This window comes from Larus michahellis, chromosome 8 (assembly GCF_964199755.1).
Source record: "Larus michahellis chromosome 8, bLarMic1.1, whole genome shotgun sequence".
Taxonomy (NCBI): domain Eukaryota; kingdom Metazoa; phylum Chordata; class Aves; order Charadriiformes; family Laridae; genus Larus; species Larus michahellis.
Genome location: NC_133903.1, coordinates 46,134,649 through 46,155,636, shown reverse-complemented (window position 1 = coordinate 46,155,636; position 20,988 = coordinate 46,134,649). Strand labels below are relative to the sequence as shown.

Sequence of the window (20,988 nt, the reverse complement as noted above, 5' to 3'; positions counted from 1 at the left end):
ATCGGTGCCACAGATTTAGCAGATGACTTGAGGCTGCTGGGAAGAGGAGAGGACAAAGACTTCGGAGCAAAGAAAATGAAAAAGAAATTAGTGTTTTATCCTCTGCTTGTAGCACCGCCAAAGGACAAAATTACTCTTCGCTTAGCAAAGGTGGCAGAGCACACATTCATCCAAACACCTCACAGCTACGTACCCACATATGTGTCTTTTATAACATGCTGCTAAAATGTTTACAAAAGCTTGTATAATCTAAATAGTGACGGGGTGTAGCTGAAGAGCTATAAAAATACAGCCCAAGGGATAGCCAAGTTATTGAGTTGCTATTAGTACTCAAGCCCACAGGCACTTCACCGTCCTGGTAACTTTTCTTGGACAAGACTTTTAAAAGGCAGGATTTAAAGGAGCACGATCGGCTTAATCGTAATTCCAAGCACACAACGTGTTCTATAAAGCAGATTTTGTAATGCCTTACAGAAACAGTTTTTAGGAGTGGCATTCCCTCACATTTTTTGCAACCCAACACTGTATCATCTTGCTAACCAGGGAACCGGAGAGCACAACCGAGTATTTTCCACTCCCCGACCTGAGCAAAATGAAAGCTCGAAAATCAGCTGCACAGGGGACATTAAAGGCTGATTATAAAGCCCACAGTTTTAACACAGGAAAGGAAAACCTTTTATTTAATAACACCTTAAATTTTAACCTGATGTCCTTTAATAAATTTATAAATTACTACTGCTCTGGGTCACCTATTCAATATTCAAGGTAGTCCCCAATCTTCCAAACAGAATGGCATACGCTTGAAAACTGCACAGTGCTATTTCAAATAATCTGAAAAATACAGATTCATATTCATAAACGCTCCCTTCCATATCATCTATCCTGAAGATGATTCCCTTTGCTTCAGGGGAATATTAGGTTTCTCAAAAGCTACCCATTCCATGAAATCTCAGTGGATTTGGCCTCCATTCTCACAGCTTTACCTCTCTGCATGGATGCCCCACAGGAAATTACTGTAAGGCAAGGTTGTCCCCAGCACAGAGCTCTTACATGAGCAACGGCTGTCCCCACAGCGGCAGAGGAGCAAGCAAGGGGCAGGGCTCCACCTTGGTCGTGACGACTCAAACGAAACTCACCCCAATCAAAGCCGGAGCGGGGTGTTAAAACAGCAAGGCTTGGGAAGTCTGCACGCACAGAACTCAGATTGTTTAAAATAAAGCAGAAAAGCACCCTTCCCCCTGGTGATTTAAATAACGTATCCCAGAAGAGAGGAAAAAGTCTACAAGTCAACAAGAAAGTAGCCAAGAGCCTCACCAGAGTCCGCAGCCAGCATTCTTCACAGTGCACATGCCAGCACTGAATGGAAGTCAGGGGCATTGTGTAGGAGTCCTGAGGAGAAGAAGCAAACAGGTTATTTCCACAGCAGGGATCTACCGATCCTTTGCTCCCAATCCCATCTCACAGCGCCCTTCTTTGTGGTTAACACTACCTTGTATTTTGTATTAAAAAAAAGAATTTTGTGTAATATGTAAGTTTGTATTTGTGTAATGTTTGTGCAGTAGATGCAGAAAGTCTCCTGCAGTCCATTTTTCTGGCTTCCCAGAACTCCTGTTGGAAGCCCATAATCCACTCAAGTGGCAACGTGGCTCAGCACGGTTATCGCAAGAGCATCTGAAGCTGCTGTGGCCACCTGCCATTATTCTCATCAGAGAGGGCACGAGATCATACAAAAACCAGTGACAGGGTAAGATTAACCCTTATCACAACTCTCAGCTCTGCAGGAACAGCTTAACTACATCCCAAGAACGCTGCTGCTATTTCAGCAGACGTGCCTTCTCTTGAGTATTTTCTGTCATTGTGAATAAACCCCTGGAAATCAGCAGCAAGCTGTCGTCCCTCCTGTGGGATGAGAGACGGGGACCGCACCCCCACGCCTACAGGTCGGGAGCTGGGAGAGCGAGCACCATGCATCAAGCTGAAGTCGCAGAGGGAGCCCTTTGCCAGGCGGAATTTTCTCCCTCTATCAGCAAAATAAAAACCTACTGGGAGATGCAAAGCTTTGCAGGCTCAGACCATCAGAGGGAGCTGCTGCCCTTCTTTAAGAAGGCCACAGCATCACCACAGAGCAAGTAGGACATCGACAACTTTTAAACGCTCAGGCAACGTTCCCGTACTCAAATCATGCGGAGGGCATCAGATGACAGATTCTGCTCTCTCCTGTGTATGTCAATCTGCACAGGCAGGAAGAGGACCCTGGCATCTGGGAGTTTTCTATAGGAAGGCTGAAAGTCTTTCGAAGTTGGGGCTTTCTTGTCCCCGATACAGACGGACAGGTAGAAATACCAATGGAACAACGTAATGCATACAGGAATTTCAATTGCTAAAAAGACCTAACACCTTCATTTGGAAGGCTAATTGGTGTACAGGGACAAAGATGAGCTCCCCCGCTCCACTCGAAGAAGGAGAAAAGCTTCTTCCCTCCTCGGCAAAGATACCAAGACATTTCTGATTCATTACCACAAGTGGAGTGCGACTCACCATGCAAATGAGACATTTATAGCGGTCCCCACGGGAAAGCTGCCTTTCTAACTCACGGACACGAGCCTTTAACGCTTCAAATGTTGTCACTGCAGAGTCTTCTGTAATTCTGCAAAAGATGATGAAGAGTGAGCATCACTGAGCACACAAGACTGTTAAGAGTTCCGGGGGAAAAAAGATCCCACAACGGGCACTGCACAGGAAATGGCAACGTTCGAACCAATACATGCAACTTGTGTTGAAGAAGAATTCCTGAAAAGCCCAGTGGGAATCTTTGAGGTGTTCTACTAAACACTTCCAAACACATCACGACAGAACACAACGGGGCTGGGGTTGCCAACTTCATACAGAACCAGTTTCCGCAAGACATGGACATTTAAAGAACAGATTTTTTTCGTTTGTTTTTTGTTTTCTGCCTCTTTTCTTGTCTCCCTTAAGAGATTCCTTAGTACCACATGCTTTGGACAAAGCTCTGTATGTTGCTTTAAAGCTGGTGAGAGAACTTTCTGTGGGCAACAGGAGCTGCTCTTCCCCTTAGAGAATGGAGGTCTTTGCTGGCCATCGACCTTGTGAAACACAAAATCATCTCATTACACAGGATCGACACAATTACTTTTATATTAAAGAACCCCCTAGCTTTTTGGGTTCTAATACTAAAAAAGAGGGAGAAACCAAAAGCAATGGACACTGTGCCAACGGGGTGGCTATCAAAGCAGCTTTACAATCTCTGCTTTCCCATTTCCTAGGGTCATTTTTGATGGGCAGCATTATCTCTTTTGTCACAGAGGCGCTGTGCTGAGGGCAAGCAGTGTATTTTCATGGTTCTGCAAGGCTGGTGAAAAGAGCAACTTGCCAACCTAAAAGCAAGGGCAGACAGCAATGCTTCGCAAATGAGACGCAGGGAGCATTATAGACAAGGATGTGTCAGTCCAGCACGCTGGAAAATCCTATTTCTACATAGTGCAGACATAGGGAGGGGCCCTCAAGCATCCCCCAGAAAAGACTCAGCGTATTGTGCTGATATTAAGGCTCTCGCTCTTGCAAAAAAACCAAAACAAACCAGCAGGTTTCAAGTATGTCAGGGAATTCCAGGCCTGTCAAAGCAGACTCCAGCTCAGAAGAACCTGAAAAACTTGCCACCAGAAGCTGCATCAACCATAACATCACCCAAAACAACACCTACGTGTTCCACCTTTTTAGAGGATGATTCATCAACAGGTGGCTAAAACATGGGTCTAGTGGAATTACTACAACCAATAAAGTGAGCTGCAATGTCAGCACTCCCGCTGCACGCACATACTCGCTCCTTTGTTCATCAGTCACTTGTCGCCAGCACGCAGGGAGGGACCTGAGGTATCTCCCATGAGGTGACTCTGCTGGCTTTTCCCAAGGCTCTGGAAACAGAGCTAGTCGAAAAGATCTTGAGTGATTTTTCTAATTATGACACTTCAGAAGGAACTGGAGCTGCAGGAGTGCACATGGTTAAGTACCAGTGTTATAAAGCTCCTCCAACTTCACTCCTACCTTTGTACAGATCAGACACTCTGCACGAGCTAACCGAGGTGAGACCTTCATCAGAAGGAGATTCATTGCAAATGACAGCTGCTACGAAATGGTAACAATTTCAAAACTACATAAAAGGCAAAGAAATACACGCCCCATGGTAGCCTAGTGGGTGAGGACTGCCTGGGGACAGGGACACTGTGGAGTCAAGTCTTGGTATCAATAAATGTGCTTTGGAGCAAAATGAAAGAGCTTCAGTAGGAGAGAGCACTCCCCGCTGTGAAACACCCACTCGCTCCTACTCATTGGTATAAATCATTCTCATCTCCCAGTTTGGGTTCTCACCCTCCAGCAAGAGTTGTCAGCATTTTCAAAGAAAGGCTAGAAAAGTGTTAGTTTAGTCCAAGGAAGAAACAGAATTATTTATTTATAGTTTGAAGATTAGTGTCGGATGAGAAAATTGTTTCCCTTCCAGTCTGGCCCACCAACAAGCCGATGCTGGATGAAGGCTGCAGCCGAATTTGATTTTCTGGAATCCATTTCTCCTTCCTGCGTGCAGAAGGGTACAGGAGTTTTAAAAGGCAGAGTGTGGCTCCCGCTCAAAGTCAGTGGCAAGCAGAACCTCAACTCTTGCTGAACTCTCCTGTTGTCCTGTCTCTCCTCTTCTCTATCCACGGAGCTATCCGTCCGCCTCTGAAGGGCAGGCAACTCAGCAAGGAAAGGGAAAAGTGGAATCCTTGAGCAGATCCAAGCCAAGGCCAATTCATCCCCAGTTCCACCCCAATAACAGTCAACGCTTGAAAAGGAAAAATTTGCCTCTGCAACAACTAGAGGGGATAGAAAATGGCTTGTTTATAGAAGTCTAAATGGCTGACCCCCATCGGCCAATTTCGGAAAGTCTCTGAGATAATCGCACCTGTCCAGTAATAAACGAATGAATCAGAAAAGGAGGCTGAATAGAGGTATAAGCAATAATGCTCAGAGGCTGCCTGATACAATGGCCAATCAATAGGAGGGCTGTAGATCAGGGTGCTAGTTAGCTGGAAAATTACCGCACCGCTGCGTGCGTCACGCTGTAGGGATCCTGGACAATCAATGTGGGAGGTATTGATTTAGTTATTATCACTTCATACGCTCCAGACATTGTTAAATATACATTTATTAACAAGACTGGGGTGCATTGGTAAGAGAGGGAGCTTTAGCCACGGCAATATCTCCCAGCGCTGAACAAAGCTCAGCTGTGACAGACTTTATACTCCATGTTCTCCCTGCCAAGTGCGCTCTCAGGACAAATCCTGACGCACAGCATAGTGCCGAAGACGCAGCTTCCATCTCACAAGAGAGAGATTCTGGCCACGAGTGAGTATTTTGCACTTGAGATTTCAGGAAAGCCTCCCGGCGGAGCAGCAACCAGGGACGTGGTGGCCAAGGGTCAACCCAAAGTGAGCGATAATTGCATGGTTGCTTCCGAAAAGCCGTAGGAAATGAGGTCAAGGGAAATAGGGAGAACATTAGTAAATAAAGGAAACTGGAACTACCTCCAGGGATGGAATAAAGACAAGAGTCACTTCCCATGTGTCTGGCTCCCGTGGTGGCCAGCACACTTGGGACACATGCCATTCCATTTAGTGACATTTTACCGTCAACCTGCTGCTTGTATCCTAAAGATAAGCATCACTTAGGAGCAACTCTTCCTGCAGCAGCAATCTTGGGAACTCCCTCAGGCTTCCCTCTTGCGTGCACGCCTCGTGTGCGATTGCCCGGACACAGCTGGGAGCAGCCCGGGCAGTATTTTTACAGGGTAACGCCGGGGTGGAGTGAGGGTCAGAAAGCCAAGCTCCACGGACCGGGCAAGGCAGTGTACAAGCTACCCTGCCAAGGGAGGCAGAGGGAATTACAGGCAAGAAGGAATTGGCTTCCACAGCCCTGCTCTCCTGGCTTTGCCTTGACCTCATGCTGGACGTCGGAGGACTCTTTTACCAATTTTGCGCCTCAGCGCTCTGATTTGACGTGTTTGGATAACGTCATTTATCAGCCTCCAGAGGGATGTGCTGAGCACAACCGCTGCCAAGAGCAATGCCTCGAGCCCCAGCGCTGGTGCTCCTCCAGCCACGCAGGTGTGAGCGGCCTCGTCGATACCTGCGTTGTCCTCCCTGGCTCAGAACATATGGTGAGGGCACATCCATGCTCTGCTCACTGTGGACCTACATCACCACAACCAGGGGAGCCCCAGCAAGAACGTTTATACAAGACCAAGAACGGGAAGGGATGGCTCCTCATGGAGGAAGCTTTGTCCTGCACTTCTTTCTGGACTTTGTGGATAACTCTTCAACAACTTGGCCGTCACCATGGAGGATGCCGGGCACCAGGGAGCAAGTCTATGAGACTGGACAGACAGCATATGACAGTTTTCGGTCTTTGTGCCCAATGCATGTTTTTCTACTGAAAATAAGAACAAACTTTCTTCCTCTGGGCAAATCCTTGCTTTGTTCAGTTAAAAGGCCACAAGAAAGGCTTGAAAATACCATGGAAGACAAAAAAGGACCTATCTGTAGTTGTGAGCTGTTACTCAGCAATCGCCTCCTGGGAAATCTCCCCTGGGAATCGGCTGCCCCCCCGCTCCTTTGCAAAAAAACTTTAACCCAAACGCCGGTTATTTGTCAAACATTAGCATGCATGTGATCTTTGTTTCTCCAAATTAAATCGAGCAATTCCTACCCGCTGTCCCAGTGGGCAATCACAAGCAATTCCGTTAATTAAATTATCTCTGATTCTGCAGCTCTGGAATCTCTCAATTGACTAAGTCTGTGCTTTATCATCAACAAAATACTGGACCAAAAAGGAAACAAAAAAATGCTGATGTCAAAGTGGTTGGCTTCAGTTAACCCTTCCCAGCTGGATATTAAGGGCTGCTCAAGAAACTGTTGGACTGGAACGAGCCCAAGAGCGAGAGCCTCGTACCAGAGATACCAGCAGCAGCTGTTCACTTGTGTTTCCTTTCCATTGTACAGAAAAAAAACAAACCAGCATCCCATCGCTGCATCCAGCATCCTGCCTATTTGAGAGCCAGAAAGATGCAAACTGTTAGCTGCCGAAGAAGCAGAAAACCACCTCGAAGATCAGTAAGCCCCTGCGAACACCCCATCCTCCTCTTACCCAGATCTCACCTGATGTACCCCACTGTTGAGGAGTCTCCATAAAACATTCCCCTTTGGTTTATTTCAACTGGATATAAATTTTCCTTTCTTCATAAACGGCCACACTGTACACAGCATTCCATAAATTTTTACAGTTCCACTGTTTGTACGTACCTTGTAAAAAACGCTTAGCACTGATTAAATGCACCACCAATAAAATTTCATGGGCTACTTTTGACACTTGATATTCTGACCTTCCTCTCTCTTCCTCATACATTTATTTTTGGGTTTGTATGCCTGTAAACACAGAGTGGCAAAGGGGAAAATGTACAGTACCCGCTGACAGACCTGAGAGTGATGTCTTTATTTTTAAACAAAGCCTTTATCTTCCCTCATCCGAGGTGCAGAACCTGATCCCAGCAGAACATACATGCCATTTCCCCGCACCAGGGGCAGAGGTCAGGTCGCCAGCAGCTTACATATCATAAATATTAGAAACAGACTGGTCGATGCTTTGTAGGCAGAGTCAAGATAAAGGAAGATTCCAGGAACAGAGAAATTGCTCCTGGCCATGTCCAACCACAGCCACAGCTGACAATTAACATAACCGCTACCGCGCTGCAGAAGAGGAAGCCTACTGCAGTGCTCGCTTTGCGGGGCACAAATCTTCAAGACTTGATAAAATGATCCGAAAAAACGACCCCGACATCAGTGCACTATCATTTAATTGCAAGCCTTCTCTCATAGCCGATTTACGTTTGGGTGAGAGGGCAACTTTTTCAGTGAAGAGACCATGTTTTATTAGGTTGTGACACGCTGCGCAGAGCCGCTGTGACACCGGTAACGCTGCAGAATGGCAGAGCGCCACAATGCTGCCTTGGCTCTCCCTCACACGCTGCCTTCAACACAACTCCCTCGCTATCGGAGTTTCAAACACTAACTGAAAACAACCCTAAGTCTTCCAGGACAAGAACTGCTTCTGTTTTCAGCCTGGTGAAAGAATCCGTCCCCTCTTTCAATTTAGCATCACCTGCAGCAAGTGCTATAGCTAATAATACAGGGCGTTTATTGTGGCAGAGGTGGGCGAGCGCTACTGAAGTCAGCGCGAGACACACAGACACAAAGGCCTTTTGCACTTACCGGAGTGCAAGAAAGTAACATAAAGCTGAAAAAAAGAGTTTGCTACTAACAAAAAACCCACTGAAATTCATAAATAAGATTCTAAAAGAAAAGTTACAGCCGGCTTTATAGGGAAATGGGGACAGCTCAAGCGCTGTCAGTATGTGAAGTCTCTGAAAGACCTCCAGCGCGAGGCACGGGTGGCAGACTGACTGCGGATCACCCCAGAACAGGCGGGCGGCTACCGGACTGGCACGACGCGCCGCGATTTTATTTCACTAGATGAGCTGGCTATGGCAGAAGGGGCCAGATCCCCAGCAGTAGCAAACTGCCCGGCAAAGCTGTCTGCAGCAAAGCCGCGTCCAAACACACCAAGTGAAGTTTAGACCCTCGGCCTGTGAGAGCGTCAGTGCTAAAAGCAAATCTCCTGGCAAGACATCAGCATTTTCAGAGCTGGCTTCCCCTTTATTTAGCTAAAAATCTCATTTATTTGGTTTATTTGTTTTTAGACTAACCTCCTTTAAAAAGGCTAACTTATAATCCTGTAAAACATCGTCACATGTATTGAGGAAATTGGCAAGGATGCTAATTTATTGTCCTCTAGGAAAAAAAAAAAAGCAGCCCTCTTTCCTTGATTAATGTATGTTTTTGTATTGTGAGATATTAAAGAATGTTGCTTCACCTGTAATTATAGAGAATAGTTTATTTTGGCAAAGTGCCCTGGCTTCTGGTTGCCAAGTTATGAATAATGCAATGTTCCCCATTCTAATTTCCGTGTTCTAAGTTGTGAATTTGGAGCGGGGTGCATGCAAGGGCACACACACACGGCGCCGAGGCGCTCTCAGTCACGAGCGCGCCTCTATTTTATACTTGCTTGCACAACTTGTTAATACCGGCATCTGCTTGCCAAATTCCGAGTTTGCTTCTGACTAATTTCATCTTGATGCAAACCAAAAATGTTGTCTCTTTTTTTTTTTTCCTCCCCACAGAGGAATTATTTCTCTTACACTTGCATGCACCGTCGCAATACCACTGAGGGGAGCTTACTGCTGCAAGAAGGCGTTTTAAGCCGCATTTAGTAGGGACTTGGGTAAAGATTCCCTGAAGAATTTAATGACAGAAGAATTCATTATGCTTTCAGATCTCCTCCGCCTCTATAACACAGAGCCCAACAATGTCTTTACAGAAGCGGGAAGTAAATTCAGGCACTGGCTCTTTCTCTCTCTTTTTTTTTGGCCCGCGTTTCGCTGGGACACATGTGCCCGGCCCCAATCAAAACAGAGACAGATGGCACCGCTGATCATTCCGAATGGAAGGAGCCTCGGAGTCAGCATGTTTAGATGCATTTGTAGGGCTACGCAGTATCCGCTGGCCACTGGGACTGATTTAAAAAGGCGGCTAGTGAAAGTCTGAGCTTGCGCCAAAATTTTAAATGTGCCATTTGAGCAATTATGGTTCGACATGAAAGCTGGGAGAAAGAATGCATGGGTCATTCTGATTTCGATTTAGAGACTATGTCCCCTGTTCCAAAGAGAAAATAAATGCAACCCCATTGCTTTACTGGAGCAGCTTTGGCGATAAAGGAAAAAGCCATGCTACGTTTTTTTGCTGCAGTAAGGTCTTGTTGAGGCAGCACAGGCTGAGTTAGAAAATGATTCTCTGAACAAAGTTCCTAAATAGAAATAATCACACATCTGATGTGTTAATATCTCAGTTCACTTTTCACTTCATCCTAATTGTATTCCTAACAGATCTGTGAAGGCGCATCACGGTCTCCATTCTAATACAAGCCAGGGCCATAAAAGGCAGGCAGTGGAAATGGAAAATGCAGCTCCTCTCCCTGCTGAGGCACACGGGTTGGAGGTTCCAGCCTACTGAAACTTGCCTCCATCCACAAGTAAACGTTTGGATTATGACCAAGCTCCACGTATAGCTAGGCAGGTACATTTTTCTACTGGAAGACTTATGGCAGCTGTAACCCGTCATCTCACTGTGGCCTGGAGGTGGTCTGCGTTTATTGGTAGCTTTGGTTGGATGATCAGGGCACAAAATTATAAAATATCCCTGAAGTGAAAGAGGAATAGCAAATTCCTAGGGCTGAGAGGTGTTCAGAAGGTTGGACACGCAGCCGAGTCTTGCGGCCAGTCTCTGTGCACAATGAAATGCCTTCTACTCCCATGGCCTGCATCCAAATGGCCGAAACAAACAGGAAATATCTATGTTACTACAGCAGCACTTGGATTCATCTGCAGCCTTTTAAGGGCTTTGCTGTGGAGGTGATATGCTTTCCAGAACTTCCATTCATGACCGCTGATTGGAGGTACACAAGGGCAGCGCGATAACACATCCTCCAGACAGCTTCCTACAACTGCTGCTGCCGCCCTAGGACTTTTACACTGCGGCTGTTTCCTTTACGGGGAAAGAAAGGATCAGAATTAGCATCATTTAAGGTAATCATGCCTTCAAAAAGAAACATGAGGCTATTAAAGGAGGCCACGGCACATTAATATCGCATAACCAACTGTGGTCCCAGGGCTGGAAGAGGAAACCAGCAATGCAGAGGAAGGACAGGTCACGAGCTGGCTATCCAAGGGAAAAGCAGGAACGCTTATGCAACCGAGTGGGAAACAGCAGCTTTTTTGGGGACAGAAACCATCAACAAGGAAAAAAGGAGAAGTGAATGGGGAAATAAGATGAAGCGCTCACAGTGGTGGGCCGTGACAAGCATCGACGCTGAAGTGAGGGCAAAAAATCAACATGGATATTGAACTACATTAATTACATTACTTGCTGTTACACTGCTTCTGCAAAGGCAGTGCTGGGCTCTGTGTTACAGAGGCAGAGGAGAATGAAAGCACAAAGTCATTACATTGTTTGGGAAATCTTTACCAAGCTCCAACTAAATGCGGCTTAAAACTCCTTCTTGCAAGAGTAAGCTCCCCTCAGCAGTATTGCAACTGTGCACGCAAGTGTAAGAGAAATAATTACAGACTCTACGGTTGTCCCAGACATGGTTTAGTGAGAAGTAATACCAACAAGGTGGTTGGTTTTTTTTTTTTTTTGGTGCTATTTCATATTTATACTTACTAACTATAGTCTAAGAAATGCATAAGCTACCAAGAGCCGTAATGACAATCATCCTGTTGTCACACACCAGCTGGCACAGCACAAACACTTACTGAGTCCTGCCACAACAGCCAGTAAAGTGCCAAAGAAAGCAGTAGCCCCATTACGGCCAGCATGAGCCAGGGCTGCCCTTCAACAGATGCACGAGAGCGACAGCAAACGGGCAGCGGATGGGGCACAACATGATCCCTTTGCCGCTCTTCAAAGGAACATTCTCCATCCAAACAGGGAGCGCAGCCTATGTAAAAAACAGTCGTTACTTTTCTCTGGAGAGCATCTGGGCACCGTACAAACATTTCCTAAAAAAAAGAATCAGTCCCTGCCTCTTAATTCTTGCAGCGTAGGTAAGGGATGTGAATAAACAGTCACATCCTCAAAATATTTTCAGAAGGAACACAGCAGGATCTACAACGCTCCATCAGAGATGTTGTTAAACACAACAGGCTAATTTTAGGGACGAGTCCTCTCTCTGACAAGCTGCTCACACATCTAAGGACAGAATTCGCCTGCTAGAAGGCAGCTGTTTGTGTTTTATAAGCTAAAGTTTCTCTTACCTATGGAATAACTCCAATATTTCACAGGGAATCATCATCCATCTAACTGAAGTACCCTCTAACGGACCATCAGCCTCATATCCCCTTTGAAATAGCACAGCTGAGCACTTGCTGGGCCACGATTTATTTTTTACCTTCTAAGACATCTTGCTAACTCTATAGCTCAATAGTGACAGTCGAATTTCACACTGCGATAGCCCCCCATCGATTTTTCACTCCCAGGAAGCAACTCCACAAATTAAAGTTAACAGCATTTCTGAAACTAAGAAAAAAAAGAAAGAGGAAAAAAAAAAAAAAGAAAAGAAGGGGCAGGCAATGAGAGACAAATGGCAAGATGCCTAAACCGCACCCCCAACACAGGAACAACATTCCTTCCCGGGGGTTTCCCCGGTTATGGGACAGGGATGCTACCGTCCCCGAAGCCGGCAGCAACCTTGGGTTTGCAGACGCTTCAGCTCTGAAACATCACAGATTCAACAGACATAAGAGTCCCTCCCTACATGAAGATGTCAAAATCTATATAGAAAACTGGCCCAAGACATGAGAATGAGACCAAACCTCTGGACACAGCTGCACTAAACGGAGATACCATCGACTTCCAGCTCTGAGCTTGTACAGTCAAGCCTGCCTCGCTGAGCTTCGTTAACCGCTAGCCTATGATGAACCACAACACTGATACAATTTCAGTTGGCGCGGTGGTAGTAACATTTGAGACCATCATTGGCACATGCAATTTCTACTGAACAGTTAAAAGAGGGAGCAGAATAAAGAAACGCAGCCCGGCACTCTGCTCTCCAGCAGCACAACCTAGAGGATTAAGTAATGCCGAAGTCGCGCTCCATAAAGAAATGCAGCATCTACCCACGTACCCTGAACACCAGTATGTATTACAAGCACATATTACATACTACTGAATTACTGAAAGGAAGGACTAAAACGTAATAAAGGTAAAAATTCAACACAAGCAGCACTCAGCCCAGCAGCGCGTCCTCAGCCTGGCTTTGACAATCCCAGGCTTCAGTTCAGCTTCCTGGATCCTGCCTCAAGTTTAAATGGGCTGATCTAGGACTGGACCCACCAGCAGCATCACGCTCTCTCTCAGCAGAGCGCAAAGGGTTAGCTCATTTATGACTCAAGTTAATTTTTTAATTCTGTCTTTGCTGTACGATGTTCTTGTCTTCCACCAAAGCCTATTAATGGTGTGACTCTATGGAGAAGGCCTGGGGAGCGCTTATCCTCCGGTGTGAATTCACAACAGCTTCTGTTTCCCTCTGACACACCAGCTTAAGCGTGGCTCCTTCCCTTTCGGGCCTCTAATCCTCTGGCTTCACTTTCACTCTGCTCCTGTCTCTACTCGTCTGCCCGGGAGCAGGGTCCCCGTGACAGACACTGCCACCTCCCCGACTACTCTCACACACTTGACTCCTGCCACGAGGACCCCAACCTAAACTTTGTTTAATTTTAACTGATGGTCCTCGCTCTGCTGCCGTGCCAGAGCCGCTCTGGAGCCGATGCTTTCAGAATAGCTGGATTGGAAAGAGGTGAGGTGGGAGGGAAGGGGAGGAAAGAGGAGATGAGAAAAACCAAACAAATACAATTGCTTTTTGTCTCTAAAACCCTCTTTTTAACCCAACAAGCGTCTCATCCAATGAAGCATGATGAGCATGAAGTGTTATATAAAGAAGATAATTATAAAGGGATTTAATGCTTGGCAGGCTCGTATCGCAAGGTTTCTAGTGGAGGTAGCATACTCACTTCAACAGCCTTGTGTCCGGGTTTGCTATTATGCGGGCAGCGTGGCTGGGGCCAAGCAGAATCAGAAACAAGATTTGTTTTACAAAAAAAAAAAAAGAGCACAGCCCCCTTCCCACCGAGGATGGCAGCTCCAGTCCCACCTCCTTCCACTTCTGTCCCATCCCTGATTAATGATGTTGTCTGCCTGATTTATGACCCACCCCAACAGATTAGAGTTTCCCTCTTCAACCTCCCCCCTTCCTTTTACCCACCCCCCCCCAGAAGGCACAGCCACACTCCGCTGGAAATATTAGAGAATTATTAAATAAACATTCATACGTCATGTCTCTTCCCATACTGAGCTCATCGTAGTCAACGCTCAGCGGCCGGGTCCTGTTTGCTTTGGGGCTGACACCAAACAGCTGGAGTGATTCATGGAGAGGCTGGCTACAATGCTCTGTGCCATATATCATGCTCGCAGCGCTCCCTGCCCCGGCGGAGATAAACTGATCAACCACAACGGGCTGGAATGAATTTATGACAACACAAAATTGAGGAAAACAAATGGGAGGTGACCCAGTGGGCCACTAACCCAGACTCTCTCGCTGGCCTGCAATCTAGTCTGGTGGCAGAAAGCAAAATTGAACATTGGCACTCTGAATTAAGATGCTGGCTTTTAACCCCGGGGAACCTCAGTTTCAAAATGGCACCAGACCCTCACGGGCGGCATCTTGTGAGGGAGGGGGGGGAAGGAAGACTTTTTGCAGGGAAGGTGCTTTTTGCAGCTCTCTGTGCACGACGGTGCTTCGGCTGAGAGCACAACGTTGGCGGAGGAGTCGGGGAGGATGCCTGGGCAATTAGGGACCGGCTGCTCTCTCTGAGCAAAGCTGCATCTTGAGTCGAGGTAAAGGCACGTCGCACCAGCTGAGCTCTGCCTTCACAGTGGCTGGGGCCTTCAGCTGATGCTATGCTCCTTGAGCCTTCCGCACCCCAAGGGTGTCTCCCAGACCCCTCACGTCGGTGAGATGAGAAAAGCTCAGCAGGGCTGAGACACCCCGCAGTGCTGGGAAGGGAAGCTGGGACCAGTACCACCTCTCTCGTTACCTGTGGCTGCCATCTGAAGTTCAATGCAACGCAGATGTGGTCAACGGTGAGAAACCTGCCCGAGCTACCAAGAACCCACCATGGCTGCAAAGGAGAGCTGGGACCAGCACCATGTCTCTCGTTAACCTGTGGCTGCCATCTGAAGTTCGACACAATGCAGATGAGGTCAATCTGCCCAAACTATTGATGACGTGGCACAAAACCACAAAAACACAGGCTTACCCCAAACCCCATGTAGTCGTTCTACACGTGAGAGACTCTTCCATGAAAACCTAAGTTTAGATTAAATTAACTTGCTCAAGCAAAGAGCTTCAGCTGCATGCCAAAAAGAGGACCGCTTGCTGTACTGTATTAATGGATTAAAAACCCAACCAAACAAAACCACACCGCTCTCCTTGCCTAGACTTATTTTTGGAAGAGGGGAGGGGGAAGGAACGTCATTCTTATGAGAGAAGGATCAATATGCGGATCGCTGCTAACTCTATTAGCCACTGCTCTAAACCGAGAGCACGACTGACACAGGTGGTAAACCATGTGCTTCTGGACACTTTTAAAAATGCTAATCAGATGCTACACAGGGTTTAACATGCCAGTCAATAGCGCTCAGATTTAAAGGCAAAAATTAAAGTTACAAACAATGGAGTAAAGTGATGCTGCCAAAAACTTCCTGTAAGCGCCACCCAAAACAAGAAAAATGAAACCAATTTAGCTCCAGATTAAGAAACAGGAACTAGAGATGAATCAATTTAGCCTGTTGGGCTGGGTCGCCATATATCATGGCTCAGCAGTGGAGTGAGAAGCAGACAGACAGTGTGAAACCCTTCCCCCTCCTTTTCTGTAGGCTTCTAGCTCTGATCCCTGTTATCAATTAATTTAACAGAACCCCTTTACACAGACAAGCACACAGAGCATTCAGACTCCTTAAATGGCAGGACAGAAACTATTTATCACACACAAATCTCAAAGGAAAGAGGGGGGGGGGGAAAGCAGCTAGGAATTCTCCACCTGAAACACCATCTTGATTACTGAACCTTGGTGAAATAAAAGCACCTTAAATAAAAAGCTCTCCCTGCTACTTTCAAAAAAAAAAAAAAAAATCAACATTATTGGAAAGACTCAGCAAGACACTTAAGGTTTTTCCCATAATTTCTATTGGCTTTTGCTGACTTTTTGCACCTTTTGTGGAACCGAAGCGTTAGCAGGGCAAGGTTATAGTGGAGCAAGGTGTGCACGCATACACGTGCAGGCACACACATGCTCCCCCACTTCTCAATGGCATTAGCACAAGTGTTGTTTGGAAAGGATTCTGGGATCCTTCAAAAGGTGCTAGCTAAAGCCTCTTTGATCAGATTATTAAAGCTATGTCAATTTTATCACTTGAGCTCAAGTGTTCTGGAAAATGTCAAATCCTTTCAGCTCCTGCAGTTTAAAGATTTTCAATAGGAGTGGATCTGGGAGGGCGGAGGGCTGCCGGGCTGACAGGCAGGAGGCCCAAAGGGAAGCCAAGCAGCGGCTGAGACAGAGGTTGACAGATGAGGCCAGAAGGGATGAATCCTTGCCACCAAGACAGCACGCAACGGTTGGCTCGCTCTAAGGACAAAGCTGCTTCTGCACTGACCTGCGAGCTTCTAAACTCAGTGATCCTTGGTCAAAGTCTGCTCACCGAGAAGCATCGAACAGCAGACAGCCCACGTTTGGGACATGCCAATAAAAAGCCTTGTAAAAAGGAAAGTGCCAAGACAGCAAAGCAGTGTTAAAGTTTCCTCTGCAGCAGGGAGTTTCCCCAGTTAATCACTAACTGTCAACATATCCTTTGACAGGTTGCCTGGACTGTCAGACATCCTGAAATGCGCCAAGGACACAACCTTTCAAGTCAGGACCCGGGGCAGGAGGAGAACAAACTACATTAAAAAAAGCTTTCTGTAAAGTCAACCTACCACCAGGTTTTTTTCCCCATCCCACGTTATCAATGCATCTGCAAGTAAAAAACTCAGGAACTGAGACATTATCTCCATTAGCAACCATACAAAAGTGAAATCGAGATCTTAAGGGAAAAGAAATTATCTCAGTGAGGCTTCTGCCAGGTTACGGGGCTGCTGGGATTCCCTTTTGCTGGAGAGATGGAGGGTGGAACATGCAGGTACCATGGAGAAAACAGAACAGAGACCATGTGAAGGACTGCCCTCAAAAACCAAGACGCAACGATAAGGTAACTTCTCCAGTAAAAGCAGGATCCCATGATACGTTGGTAGCACAAATCTTGCCAGGGGAATAAAAAAAATAATAATCAAAGCACAGCTTGACAAGCCAATCGCTTTTGTCAGGTTAAAGTATTTTGAATCTTCACTGCCCGTCCAAAGTCCCAGCTCTAGTCTAGGCTGTTACGCACCACACAATACACTTGAAAATCCAACATAACCAGAATATGGTGGAAAGCATGGATATATCTATTTACATATTTTAAAAGAAGGCAATTTGCAGTGGAGAAGCCCTTTGAAAGCTGCGCTCAATTCCTTGTCACTGGGTACCTGCCCAGGCAGATATCTGGGGGAGAACCCCCCCCAGGTCCTCTGTGGACACAGCAGCAAAAAGTCAGGACACCAATAGCTTCAAATCCAGACTTCATGTTGGAGCACAACTTCCCTTCTCAGTGGTAAAAGCTTCAAATATGCCTACCCTCAGATGACCACTGCTTCTAGGAACACCAGATGGGACACTATGATTCCTTAGAACAAGAAAAATGAAAGCTATCCACTTTACACTCACTTTTCAATGTCACTGTTCTTACAGGTCTTCTGCATGGTCTCCTGTTTACTGCTTTCACCATTACTCGTTGAGGGCATTTCTGTTGAGGGAAAAACAGGTAAATTAGTAAAAGAACATTTGATCATTGCAACGAAATAGTCTGAGCGAGTTACAGTTTCAGAAGCAGAGGACCCCGATGAGTCATCTTCATGTCAATTCTCGGAAAGAAAGAGAAGAGACCGATGCTACGTGTCCCTGTCTGGCAGGGAGGCCCTCTCTCTGTACAACACACTTCCGTGATTCGGGGCTGGAGATACTGACCAACCCTTGCAGATGGTTCCAGTTGTTCAAGCCAGGATTTAATTCAGAAAGTTTCGATGCAGCTGCTGTGACAAAGTGTACTTCTAGAAAGGTGGATTTGGAGCAAATGCACTCAGCCCAGACCCTACTGTCAGCTTCTCCCTTTTTCTGAGAACCCTCTAACGCAGACAGGGAGAAAAACATATGCCAGGTAACAACAGTCTGTTCATAGCTCTCCTCTACCAGCAGCGCCATGGCTCCTCCCAGCACTGGAGAGGACATGAGAAACCAGTCAGAGATGAGCCAGATGGCCCTAGGGCCAGCCCCTGGGCTGCAGATTCAGCAGCGTGGCTTCAGATAAAAGGTATGAAGAAAACAGCTCATAGCAAGTGCCATCAGGGCTGCTTCCTCATCCCCTCTGTGGCTGTAGTTACTGAAGCTGAACATACCTACAAGAGAGTGCTCCTACATCACAGAAAATGAATGTGATTGCCTACCCCACAGAAGAAAATGCCTGCGATAGATATCCTATGTTCTCCATTTAATCATCACGCCCTTGGCAAAACTGGTTTTACCCACCCCCCGCTCCCACTGGCAAGCAGTTACGTCTTGTAGGTACTTTCAAGGCTGGGAATCAAATGCCCAAAGCATTACAGTAACAGAACACGGAACAAAATCATTGGGACAAGTCTCTTCAGGTCGCTGAGCTTCAGTTCTCTTCCTAAGGGAGCTGAAGCAGCACTGCCCAGCTCTGAAAATGGATTTGGCATCTACAGCTGGAAAGCGCCAGGTTTTATTATTCTCATATTTCCACTAGGTTGCTGCTTACACTTACAGTGCTGCTGGCATTAAATAAAAAACCCCGGCAGCCAAATGGGTTTAACACCCCCCCCACCCCTTAATGCTATGAGCTTCCAAATAACGCATGCAAAGGTACAATTTCACATTTAGTTGTCTGCTCTGGAGTCTCAAATACAGGTCATGAAGTAGGACAGATGCCAGAGTTCCCACTCTAAAGGTGACAGCTATAGAGCTGCAGGCTTTTCTCGCCATACAGAGGCCAGCAAGGATGAGATCAATCCAACAGATCACGATACAAGTCTCTAGCGTACCCTTTTAAAGAGGGAAGATTAGAAGAAAGCAGTTGAAAAAACCCCAAGCAACAGGTGCCTGTGCAGTTTAAACCCCCAGCAGCTGAACACCACCATCGCACAGCCAAGCTCTGATGGCTCCCTCAGTGAAACGGCAGTTTGTCTTTTAGTGACACGACAGCAAGTCAATCCAACCCCTATCTCTTATCACCGTACTGGTTAAGATTGCATTTTTGGGAACTCCCCTGGCTGACACTACAGTTAATTGTGCTGTGAAGTTTCAAAAAGACAGTGTGATTGTACGTGCACACGTAGCTGCTGGTACTGTGCACGTGTAACTTCTGTGCAAGAACATTTGTAGCTACCATTTGCCCAATTACTGGCAATCGGAAGGTATGGAATATCTCTCTGCCCTCCTGTAACATAGACGTTAACAATTTACAAATTCAACACTCACCGTCACTGGCCCATTTAGAAAACTCCGGTGTTATTCGAGTACTGGGTGTGCCACCACTAAAAGAGAAAAGGGCAGAACGCTAAAGGTTGAATACGGAAAATTTTGCCGCTCAGGAAAAGCTACCCCTTCCACCCACCACTTCTGTCTCAATACTTCTATCCATCAGCCTAGGCTTCAAAATGCGAGCGGTTGGCCTGCTGCCGGAGGTGTTTTTGTGCTAGTCCTACCTTTCCACTAGTGTTCTCCCAACCTGCGCTTCTAGCTGCGACCTCTGCTGAATCACATGGGGGTTGTGATGCTGACTGAGGGATGAGATTCAAACAGCACCTGTGACCCAAGGCTCATTTTTGAATACACAATTTCAAAGATGAAAACCTTATTCGTGAACAGAAATCCTTTGTGTTGCAATAGCTTCTCCCTTGAAGAATAACTTTACACCTTCACGAGCCCCATCTTTTCCATCTTCCCAAGTGAAGAACAGCAGCACTGAAGTACAGACAACTCCTAACCCTGTCCATTCTCTTGCAAGCCAGTAACAGAGACTGTAAGAGAAAGGAACCTTCTGAGCAGGCTGCACACCCGTGACTACTTAACACTTCAGCTCTATGAGCCAAGACAGCTGCACGCAAAAGGCAACGTAGGCTTATGCTTCAGGGCATCAGCTATTGTACCTGCATTTCTACAGAAACTTGCTGGAATTTCAAAGTTCTTTTTACAAGCAACATCATCTCTCTTGTTTTAGAGATGGGCAAACAAGTTCAGGAGACGTGCAAGCACCTTGCCCAAACAGCAAAACAATGTGTCGGGTGCAAGCCACATGAAGGAACTGGGTCTCCTGGCCTTAGGTCCTCAGTCGTCTCACCAATCGGTCCACAGCCACCGATAATGGATATCCCGATATCCTCCTGCTACAATACCACTTTCCTGGCTGTGAAGGAGCTTCAGTATCTTTGAGGCCCTGCCTCTGGACTAGCACGGTTAGCAAAGTATTGAACGGACCAACGGTTTGGATCCAGTGTGGCAAATGCCACTTTTCTATGGAGTGGAACCTAATTTCGAACTAGTGTTTGTGACAGGCTAAGCAGTAAGAAAACTTCATTTCACTGCTCTATCAATCACTTCAACCTTGACCTCACAGGATCACTCAGAGAAAGAGACAGAGGGGTAATTTAAGCCCTGTTTTATGCAGGGCAGAGGGCTTAGAAAGCAATCCTACCTCCCTGTTAAAACTCATTTTATTTGCCTGAAATGCTTCCCCAAGTGCCCTGAACGCTGGCTGCCTACATTCTCCACATATTTACGTGGGCAGAGCACTCATCCTGCCCCAACCCCAGAGCCGAAGGCAGAAGGATTAGTTCATGTACCCCACCACACATAATGGGATATAATGAAATCATACCCCGGGTACCAGACCCGTAACGTGCTGAACAGGATGTGGATGGCATCACGTTATACTACTAGTAAGAGGCCACATTTCATGGTGAAGCAAGATGATGCATAAAGCCTTAGTATAGCACAGTTCCCCATCGCCAGAATTCACCTTCTGTCCAGCACCATTCAGGGAGAAGGCAGCACCGTCT

The 20,988-nt window shown here is 46.5% G+C and overlaps 1 protein-coding gene across 8 annotated transcripts in view; it reads right to left on the bottom strand.

Moving 5' to 3' along the window:
• The window catches only part of RNF220 (ring finger protein 220), a 232,497-nt gene that overhangs the window by 8,814 nt on the left and 202,695 nt on the right, over nucleotides 1–20,988 (bottom strand). For all 8 annotated transcript variants that reach the window (XM_074597164.1, XM_074597168.1, XM_074597165.1 and 5 more), the window contains 4 exons: nucleotides 19,409–19,464; nucleotides 17,582–17,660; nucleotides 2,539–2,647; nucleotides 1,315–1,389 (listed from right to left, as the gene is read on the bottom strand). In XM_074597164.1, the coding sequence (XP_074453265.1) occupies nucleotides 1,315–1,389; nucleotides 2,539–2,647; nucleotides 17,582–17,660; nucleotides 19,409–19,464 (319 nt within the window). The remainder of the gene's footprint in view (nucleotides 1–1,314; nucleotides 1,390–2,538; nucleotides 2,648–17,581; nucleotides 17,661–19,408; nucleotides 19,465–20,988) is intronic.